The 11,137-nt window shown below is 44.2% G+C and overlaps 1 protein-coding gene across 1 annotated transcript in view; it reads right to left on the reverse strand.

Annotated features, from left to right (window-relative positions):
- si:ch73-181d5.4 (death-inducer obliterator 1) overlaps positions 1–10,794 on the reverse strand; it is a 28,175-nt gene extending 17,381 nt beyond the window's left edge. The window contains exons 1-5 of the mRNA XM_027160707.2: positions 10,355–10,794; positions 9,247–9,949; positions 5,195–5,507; positions 4,602–4,895; positions 3,215–3,395 (exon numbers count right to left, since the gene is read on the reverse strand). Of these exons, the coding sequence (XP_027016508.2) occupies positions 3,215–3,395; positions 4,602–4,895; positions 5,195–5,507; positions 9,247–9,949; position 10,355 (1,492 nt within the window). The 5' untranslated portion in view covers positions 10,356–10,794. The remainder of the gene's footprint in view (positions 1–3,214; positions 3,396–4,601; positions 4,896–5,194; positions 5,508–9,246; positions 9,950–10,354) is intronic.
- Between the last annotated feature and the right edge of the window lie 343 nt (positions 10,795–11,137).

An 11,137-nucleotide genomic window follows, 5' to 3' on the forward strand; every position in this document is an offset into this window, starting at 1 on the left:
GCAGAGTCTCCGAGCCAGGACCAACGGATTGAAGGACAGCTTCATTCATCAGGCTGTCAGGAAGATGAACTCGCTCTCGAACTTGCCTCCACTTCCCTTTTCTGCCCCAGGCACCACATATCTATCAACCCAACCCACCCCTCTGGGTCCTTCCACGCCACCCTCCAACTAACATACGACGAAATGCACCGGTCACTTTGTGCAGCATCCGTCTGCTCCTTTGCACTTTATCTGCCATATGCCTTGCACTGCTTTATTTAATTGTCATTGTTAATATCTGTACACACCTTGGGACTGAGAGTAATGCAATTTCAATTCTCTATGTATGTGCTGTACATGTGGAAGAGTTGACAAAGAAAACTTGAATTCTGTACAAGTGTACTTTTCCGTGTGTAACATGGCAGCACGGTGGCACGGCAGAAAGAGCTTCGGCCCCATCCGGCGTCCGTCGGTTTGATCCTGACGTTGGCCAAATGTTCTCGCTCACAATCATGCTAGTAGGTGGATTTGCTCTTTCGAAACTTCCCCTATGGATGTGTGTGTGTTTGGTGCTCCATGATGGACTCCTGCACAGGAGGTGTGTATGGTGTACTCCTGTTTCACATTCAGTGAAAGGCTAGGGTGCACCGCGACCCTGATCGGACTAAAGCGCTAACTCGAGATGAACAAAACTTTATTGGTTCTTTGACTGGTGTGTATCTGGCACGTTTTGTTGTAGTTCCCTGTACATTATTGTGTGTGTGTGTGTGTGTGTGTGTGTTCTGTTGCTAGTGTCTGAAAACATTTTTGTGTCAAGTATCAGACATATGACCCAACGTAAATGTCACATCTGGACAGAACCGTGGTCCAAAATAGAGAAGATCCAAAATGAATGATGTCATATTTGACATCTGAACTCCCTTTAAAGTGTCAAGAGCGTTTCAAATCCCGAGGTCGTTCGAGCGCGACACGCCAACGTGCAGCTACTCCAATTCCGAGCTGAAGCTCACTTGTCTGCATCAGAACATTTTTAGGATGCAAGTCAGCAAAATTCCTGATTTGGTTTGTGGAACGTGTAGGAAAGCGGTCTGGCGGTATGATCACGACGCCGACCCTGATTATAAACATGGCGGCTGATAGGGCGGCGTCTACGCCGTACGTCTCGCCTCGACATTTAAACTTTGGAAAGGTAGTAAAAGAGAAATGATGGACAGCCGTTTGATGCCGAAGTGGAGCTCTCGCGTTAAGGACAAACTGACCGAGTTGCGCAGAAGTGTATAAAACAACCCAAAGAAACAAAGACTGTATAAATGAAGGTTAAGTAGATGGGCTGAGCGTCCATGTTTGTTTCATAAACTAAATGAGTAGCCTCATAAAGAAAAGGGCTTATAGTCATTATAGTGGATTTACATCCCACTTATCTAAAGAAAAATATTACCCCTTTTCCACCAGAAAGAACCTGGTGCTGGTTCGAAGTCGGTTCCACTGGCGAACCTTCTAAGAACCGGTTTGCCTTTCCATCGGTTAGAGAGCGTCACAGCGCCGAGTGTGACGTCACTGTATACGCGTCACTTTACACAGCGACGTTAGCGCAGCAGCGACAAACACAAACACAACAATGGTGGATGTTGCTTTACTGTTAATGCTCATGGCTTTGAGAACCTACATTAACACCCAAACGCCGCGAATCCGACGTGTACGTGCGGCTCCGTGTAATCTGTATAAACGGAGGTTGTGATCGAGAAAGTACTTAACATTATTTTATCATTAACACAGAAAAAAGTTAGCCTTAGCATGTAGCTACCTACTATCATGTGTGCTGATAATGTATCATATCGCAGTAAAGTAAAAGTGTATTAAACATCAGTATACTTAAGGTACATTATCAAATGTGTTAACAGTAGCCCCGCCCACAAGCCCTGACATGACCGGTTCTTAAATCTAGACCAGCATGATCGTAGAAACCATAAAAAGGTTCGACGGGAGCTCAAAAGTTTTGCCAGTCTGATGTGTGAAAGCACGACCGGTGCAGGACAAACCCAGGACGTGATGTAACGTTCCCTGGGACTGAAACCTGACTGCATTTTCCTCATCGGAAAGCAAGTAGAAGGTTGAGACGGTTACTTGTGTGACATGGGACAAATAAGGAGAGATCAGTTAGCACCGGAGAGGGAGCAGTTACTGACTCGGCCTTCGATCATCCCAGAATTATGGATCTACTGACGCACAGCTCGTGCTGGCTCATATTTAAAGTGATAATTCGCAGTGTATCAGTGTAGTGAATAGAATAGAATGCTATTTCTCTTTTTTCAGGATTAAAGCTTTGTAGCAGGATTAACACACACACACACACATACACACATACTTACATGCACACACAGAGATGGAGACAGACATGGTATCTGAGAGGTCATAATGAAAGCAAAGAGAGACACAAGGGTATGTTATGAAACACACACACACACACACACACACAGTAAAGGGCTTCCCAGGCCTGAGGGTCTGTTCGGTCCAGCCACGACTAGATCTAATACTCGTATTCAAATGATTTATCAAACAATTATTAGAATGTCCTATAGGAGGATCGAGAAGCTCGACCTTGTGGAATAAATTTAATTTCATCAAGAAGCAAAGGTGTAATCGTGGAAACGCCCCGTAAGGGCTTCGTTTATGCTGTAATATAAACCAAGCAGTTATATGAAGGAGTGTGTTTTCTTGTGAGGAACAACGTTGTAGGCGTTTTTGGTAATCCTTAACCTAATAATGATTCTAATGAATTGAAGGAGAAGGAAAAAAAAAAGTGCAGTTGGTATCTTTTATATCAGTGGGTTTGACACCTGATTAAATCTCCGTAGCGAAAATTTAATTGAAAAAGATTTGTCTTTTCAAGTTTCATTGCGTATTAGTGCAGGGACGTGTGCGAGATCATGGACGTGTCAAGGAAACTACTACACTATAATTATACCAGGTTGTTCCATGTGTTATGATTGATCTTTATTTTTTTTATATATATTTAGGTCTTTAATACTTACCTGGCAACATAAGTTAAAATATTTTACTTACCTTTAAAGGAATGCCAGTAGAACATTTCGATCCGAACGTATAGTGTTTTTTTTGTTTGTTTGTTTAAGTATTTTTAGCAGAAAACCTCCTCGGAGACCCGCGTGTGTGTGTGCTGCGGATTGACGTGTGTGTGATAAGTGTGTGATTCTGTAAACCCCTGTGTGATACATACTGGCTTTGTAAAACTGTGCTGAAGCGACTGCTGCGGGTCGCTGCTCCCCCATCGCATTGCGAACGGGGTCAGGGGTGAGAGAAGCAGCGGGGGTCGATCCCGTCTCCTTACTTCCGCCGTCCTCGACCTGGACCGGCTTCTCCGCCGGTTTCTTCTTGAACAGTTTTCCCAGATTGTGGATCTGAAAACCGTACGAACAGCTAGTCATTTACGGGGATCGTTCTGGAAACATGCATGAAGATGATTATATACGACTTAGGGCTTATTTAGGACACCTGAATCTTAAGAAAGTTAAACGTTAAGACTTATTCATCTCAGTGAGACTTCCCTGTGTGTAAATGACGATATACGGATCGTCAGCAGTTTACAAACAATTAAAGCGTGTTATTAATTATAGGACAGAAGATCATGCACGTAGTCGTACCTAGGGTTGCGAAAGTCAAGGAATTTTCAAGACTGGAAACTTTCCATGGGAATATATGGGAATAAACTGGGAATTTTTTTTAAAAAAAAATAAATAAATAAATAAAAAATTGCCTATAACAATGAACTTAAATGTAGTTAAAAAAAATCTTGCAGCATAATTTTGTTTAAAACAACAAGATTTAATGCAATTTAAGTTGAATCTGTACCCTGCGTTCCTCGGTCACTTGCACACAGCACGCTGCTTACTGGAAGGCCAATGAGGCCAAACCCTCTGTATGTACTTGCGTTGTAACACTTTATTTTAGGGTAATTTAACTAGTTGCTTATTAGCATGAATATTAATAGAATATTGGCTATTTATAAGTGCTTATTAAGAACATATTAATGCCTTATTCTGCATGACCTTATTCTACAATATTAATTTGGAATATTTCCAAAATTCCCCCAGATTAAGTTCCCGTGGAAAGTTTCCGGAAATTTACCGGAAACTTTCCGCCTCTTTGCGACCCTAGTCATACCCCACCTATAACCGCACCTATATCCAGCACCTACAACCAGTCTTTTTCTACAAGTTGCATACTAAAGCAAATATTGTAGCTCGCCAAAGTGTAAACTTCACATCCCGGTTTTACAGCTTTACCTCCGTTACGATCCGCCGACACTAGAGACTCCTTATGTTAAAGATAAGTAAACGTCTCCTTAGTGAAATCTTCACATCATGAACTAAACAAACAGTAAAACTCTGACTGTGCTGTTACTCCAGACCGATAGCTTAGGTATTAGGACAAGCGTGTTTTGTAGACGCACTATTGTTATAGAAAACTACACCTTCTGACTAATCGGAGATCAAACTATTATGTAGTACTTTAAATAAATAAATAAATAAATAAACAAACAAATAAATAAATAAGCAAGCGTCCCATTAAGTACAGTAGGTAGATCAGCGTCTGTGTTGATTTACCTTAAGCGTGGGTTTAGGTGCAGGTTTGTTTTTTATCTCAGGCTGCACTTTGGGCTCTGAGAGGCCGTGCATGGCGGCGGCAGCGTGGCGGATGATGCACTGATGGCCGCAGTACACCGATTCAGGCAAAGCATCGTTTCTACAGCCTGGACCGATGCACTTAGGAGCATCGTCCTTCTCATTCGCCGTCTCCACCGTGTCGTCCTCCTGCGCTTTCGCCGGCTCCTCGGCCACGTCCTGCTCCCTCGCCGCGGCTCGACCTTCGGGCTCGGACGGGGCTTCGACGATCTCCACCTGGGATGATACTCAAGAGCTCAGATCACAGAATCATACAACAGGGTCAAAAACAACAAGATAGCGTACAAAGAAATACGTTAAAAAGTTCGTCTATAGACCGATTATCCTAATATTCACAAATATCACTCCTAGGTTTAAGTCTTGATTTGAAGGACAATTTATTTTAAACTAATTTTCAACAAAAAAAAAAAAAAACGTGAGGCACGAATGCCAAAGGTAATAAAAAAAAAAAGATGAGAGATCATGAAGGACTGTTCCTGTTATCTGGAGCTGTCTGTCAAACAAAGCCATGTTACCGGTTGGAAGATCTTGAATCTCCTCTTTGTGCTGCGAGTGCTGGACTTTCTGATCTTCCCTTTAACGCCCTCGTCCTCGCTGGGTCGCTCTTCTCCGGCCGAGGAGGTGAACAGGCTCTCGGACGAGGAGCTCAGAGCATCTCTACAGAGCCCGGGCTGCTGATTCATGAAGTCGAAGGGACTTTGGCACGGAGAGCAGGACGGACAGATGTAATCCTCTCCGTTCTTCTCCAGGAGACGACCGCGGGCCTCGCTGATGCCTACACAGTCACCGTGATACCATTCGCTACATCGGTCACAGCAGATCATGAACCTGTGGAGTGAAGGTCCGCATTTTACGGTGTGTTGAAAGTGGTGTCGGTTTCTGTAGCTTAAGACAGAGTAAAATTCACCGATTGACTGTATGATGTGACGAGCACAGACACCGTCACATACAGACCACCGTCCCAAAATAAATTAAAAAAATATATATTTCGTGTCCTAATGGTTAGAGAGTCTGACTCCTAACCCTAAGGTTGTGGGTTCGAGTCTCGGGTCGGCAATACCATGACTGAGGTGCCCTTAAGCAAGACACCGAACCCCCCCCAAAACTGCTCCCCAAACTGCTCCCCGGGCACCGCAGCATAAATGGCTGCCCACTGCTCCGGGTGTGTGTTCACGGTGTGTGTGTGTTCACTGCTGTGTGTGTGTGTGTGTTCACTGCTGTGTGTGTGTGTGTGTGTGTGTGTGTTCACTGCTGTGTGTGTGTGTGTGTGTGTTCACTGCTGTGTGTGTGTGTGTGTGTGTGTTCACTGCTGTGTGTGTGTGTGTGTGTGTGTGTTCACTGCTGTGTGTGTGTGTGTGTGTGTGTTCACTGCTGTGTGTGTGTGTGTGTGTGTTCACTGCTGTGTGTGTGTGTGTGTGTGTTCACTGCTGTGTGTGTGTGTGTGTGTGTGTGTGTTCACTGCTGTGTGTGTGTGTGTGTGTGTGTTCACTGCTGTGTGTGTGTGTGTGTGTTCACTGCTGTGTGTGTGTGTGTGTGTGTTCACTGCTGTGTGTGTGTGTGTGTGTGTTCACTGCTGTGTGTGTGTGTGTGTGTTCACTGCTGTGTGTGTGTGTGTTCACTGCTGTGTGTGTGTGTGTGTGTGTTCACTGCTGTGTGTGTGTGTGTGTTCACTGCTGTGTGTGTGTGTGTGTGTGTTCACTGCTGTGTGTGTGTGTGTGTGTGTTCACTGCTGTGTGTGTGTGTGTGTGTGTGTTCACTGCTGTGTGTGTGTGTGTGTGTGTTCACTGCTGTGTGTGTGTGTGTGTGTGTGTGTGTGTGTGTTCACTGCTGTGTGTGTGTGTGTGTGTGTGTGTGTTCACTGCTGTGTGTGTGTGTGTGTGTGTGTGTTCACTGCTGTGTGTGTGTGTGTGTGTGTTCACTGCTGTGTGTGTGTGTTCACTGCTGTGTGTGTGTGTGTGTGTGTGTGTTCACTGCTGTGTGTGTTCACTGCTGTGTGTGTGTGTGTGTTCACTGCTGTGTGTGTGTGTGTGTTCACTGCTGTGTGTGTGTGTTCACTGCTGTGTGTGTGTGTTCACTGCTGTGTGTGTGTGTTCACTGCTGTGTGTGTGTGTTCACTGCTGTGTGTGTGTGTGTGTGTGTTCACTGCTGTGTGTGTGTGTGTTCACTGCTGTGTGTGTGTGTGTTCACTGCTGTGTGTGTGTGTGTGTGTGTGTGTGTGTGTTCACTGCTGTGTGTGTGTGTGTGTGTTCACTGCTGTGTGTGTGTGTTCACTGCTGTGTGTGTGTGTTCACTGCTGTGTGTGTGTGTGTGTGTGTGTTCACTGCTGTGTGTGTGTGTTCACTGCTGTGTGTGTGTGTGTGTGTGTTCACTGCTGTGTGTGTGTGTGTGTGTGTGTGTGTTCACTGCTGTGTGTGTGTGTGTGTGTTCACTGCTGTGTGTGTGTGTGTGTGTTCACTGCTGTGTGTGTGTGTGCACTTTGGATGGGTTAAACGCAGAGAATGAATTCTGAGTATGGGTCACTGTACTTAGCCGTACGTCACGTCACTCACTACTACTTCTACCCGTCTGCTCAGAAACCTCGGTTGGATTTGGATTTACTGGCAGTTATTTGTAAAATGATGTGGATGGATTTAACACTTAATAATAATCTCCGTGTATTTGCTGTATTTTCGGTAGAACATGTACACTATAAATCCAAACTTGCGTAACATTAACATGGAATTTATTAAATTCTCTGTATATTGTGACCGGAAGCAGGATGTACGAGTCTGAGGTAAAGAGGGCGGGGCTTTTGGGAAGAGTCAGAGACGTTCAAAACGCTCGTGTAAATCGTTATGACGCGGCTCACCGTTTGTTTTAAGGTGATTTCTGAATTCTTAAATATTCATAAACTGCACTTACTATTTATTATTATTATTATTTGACGGTGGCACAGATTAAGTTGCGTTGCATCTCGTGTTCATGAGCAAAACCTGTCTGGAATTTGTGCAAAACAGAAATCGTTCCTTTTTCAGGGAAGCTCACGGAAGGAAAAGCCTCTTACTAGTGCATTAAATTTCTACATTTCCTGGAGAAAGCAGACCACACAAAAGCAGTCAAATCTCTCTCCATTTCCCAACCAAATGAAGTTCGCGCCGAGACGCGGCTCATGAAAATTTATCCTGAACTCAAAAGCTACCAGGTGAAGATCGCATTCGTACAGTTCGTGTTTTTGTGAGTGTGTAATGATCAGTAATGTTAATAAATATGACGGGCAAAGCGCTGGGAGCGGTCACTTTAAATAGCCATGTCTTACCTCATGAATATTGTTTACACTGCAATTGCATAATTTTTCACATTTTGAAATGGATCTGGAATCGGAGTCAGAACCGGAACCGGAATTTATTTTGATACCCAACCTTATTAATAATCCAGCGGGACTCTAATGCCCCTTTTCCACCGAGGCAGTTCGAGTGCTGGTTCGGAGCCTAATTTAGAACCAGTTCTTTCTGTTTCGACCGCCAAAGCACCGGCTCCGAACCAAGAAAAGCAAAACGTTGCTGGTCTAGACTTAAGAACCGCTTGCGTCAGGAGCTGGGGGCGGGGCTACTGTTAGCGCGTTTGATAATGTACCTTAAGTATACTAATATTTAATGCACTTTTACTTTACCGCGATATGATACATTATCAGCACACATGATAGTAGGTAGCTACATGCTAAGGCTAAATTTTTTTCTGTGTTTATGATAAAATAACGTTATGTACTTTATCGATCACAACCTCCGTTAATACAGATTACACGAAGCCGCACGTACACGTTTTATTCGCCGCGATTGGATGCCGATGTAGGTTCGTAAAGCCATGAGCATTAACAGTAAAGCAACATCCGGCATTATTGTTGTGTTTGTGTTTGCCGCTGCTGCGCTAACGTTGCTGGGACACGTGACACGCATACAGTGACGTCACACTCGGTGCTGTGATGCTCTCTAGCCGGTGGAAAGGCAAACCGGTTCTTAGAAGGTTCGCCAGTGGAACCAACTTTGAACCAGCACTAGCGCTAGCTCTGAACCAGCACCCGGTTCTTTCCGGTGGAAAAGAGGCATTAAGAAGGCGATGCTGTTTGATGGATAAGAAATCCAAGACATATCTGATGTGGATTAAAGTCTGGATTGAATTCACCGAATTTCCATGTGCCGATATCTTACTATACCGAGCGAGTGATAAATCTCTACCAGGACGGATAACTATGTGACGCAAGTCTTTATCGTCTCCAGAGAATTTCTCCCTTATCTAATTAGCCCTAAACAACCAAAAAAAAAAAACCCTCTCTGATTCACATTTAAAGCATTTCTCTGATTGGACGAGATAAAAAAAAAAATAGGACTGATCGCTCTGTTGTAATTTACGGCTAAAATCTGATTTTTCTGTTTATTAAGTTACTAAAATTCTCTTTAATTCCATTCAACACTCTCTTCCATAACCTCCACGGTACTGAAACGACTGGCGCACGCGTGAACGAAAGGACGCGCTCTCGCGTATGACGGTTTAAATTAAATTAAAACACACTTTTCCTCTATGTGGTACTTGCCTATTATTGTGTTTCTGTTGACAAATACAGTAGATGGCATTGGGGTCACTGTATTCTTCATCGCCATCCGAAGACACGTCGGCATCATTTTGCTTGTCCTGTTCCTCCTCTTCCTGAAGACCTTGAGCTGATTTCTGGCTTTCGGTTATCGGTAAGAAGCCGGAGGCCATTCGTTCAAAGAGTGAAGAGACATTTACTTCTGATTCTAGAAGACCACATGAGTCTTCCTCATCTTTATTTACAATCTCAGCGTTCAGATCTGCCGTTCCTGTGCTGTTCTCCTCAGATCTTTGTCGCTTCCTAGCTCGCTCTTGAAGCTCTCGAAGCGTGAGCTCGTCGCTATCTTCGGCTTGATCCGACGCCTCGAGGTCTGATCTGGTCTTTTGTGGTAAACACAGCTGATGAGATGCAGTGATGAAATTATCTGAATCAGACTCTGGTTCTAGTTTTGTCTGGACCGCTCTCTTGCCTCCTCGTGCTTTTTTAGGGGCACTTGACGTAGTATCACCAGGCTTCTTGCCCCGTCCTCGTCCTCTCCCTCTGCCCCTCGGCTGGCGCTGGTTCCGACGCGACGTCGACGTATCCGGGTCCAGGTTTCCGATTTCTTCGATGAATTCCCGTCTGGCTATAGTGCTCCTGCGGAAGCCCCAGGTTTTAGTGGCCTCTTTGGCGGATGGATCATCTAACTGCTGCTTCTCCATCACTATAGAACACATGATAAATTTTACAAAAAGGTTAATTCCATATAATTCTATACACTAAAGGAGGCGTGGCCTCCCTGAGCTGATACAGCAAAGAAGGCATGGTGTCCCTGGTCAGATACAGCAAAGGAGGTGTGGCCTTCCTGGTCAGATACAGCAAAGGAGGCGTGGCCTTCCTGGTCAGATACAGCAAAGGAGGCGTGGCCTCCCTGGTCAGATACAGCAAAGGAGGCGTGGCCTCCCTGGTCAGACACAGCAAAGGAGGCGTGGCCTCATTCCTGAAAATCTCATTATTTCACAGTTAAATCTGACACAATGCTAAACCACAATATAGGACATTATATTATATATTATATGATAATTATATGAATCAACACCGACAGGTAAACAATCCAAACTTAACTTACTAGCTCAGTCTGTCTCCTTGTGTTTACATTCGTTTTACACACCGGATTTGGATGAACGAACACACACCAAACGTGTTTGTGATGATGATAATTATCGTATTATTAACTAAACCGTTACCGTGGGCTCGCGGAGCGCACGTGACCGCACTGATGCTAACATGCTAATGTTTACATGACGGATTACCATCACAAGCAGCTCGGCCGGAGCTCCAAACCGCACGAATACGGCATCTACAGACGTCCCGGCGGTTTCTTTTTTTAACGTTTATAACGTCGTATTGACAAACACCTGATCCTTTTCCGTGATAAATTTACACCGACATTCTAAACTCAGGCAAACGGCGCTGCCGAACTTCCAAGCGCGCGCGCGCACAAACTTGCAGCGCGTCCATTTTGTGTCATGGAAGCGGAGCGTCTTGTCCATTCAGTACCCAGGAAAATCCCGCCTTCTTTACCAGGGCGCAATACGATTCGCTAGTACCTCAGGAATAAAGCCCGCTGATTGGCCAAAGCACAAGTCTTTCAGATCACCGAGGCAACAGCTGTGTATAAATAGGCGGTCGTTATTAGAACTAGAATTAGAAAGCTAGTGAGTTCTAATTAAAAATTCAATTAATCAGCATAAGTATTAATCATTACAAAAAGTACATAAATTATTTTATTTATTGTACCGTTAGTAGGTTTTGTTGATTCTGTTTATATGAAAAAAAAAAACATTTTATGACAAAAAAAAAAACGTGTCTTCTGATATTACACATAAACCTGTTGGAATTATTCACGTGT

The sequence above is a fragment of the Tachysurus fulvidraco genome, chromosome 23 (assembly GCF_022655615.1).
Source record: "Tachysurus fulvidraco isolate hzauxx_2018 chromosome 23, HZAU_PFXX_2.0, whole genome shotgun sequence".
Classification (NCBI taxonomy): domain Eukaryota; kingdom Metazoa; phylum Chordata; class Actinopteri; order Siluriformes; family Bagridae; genus Tachysurus; species Tachysurus fulvidraco.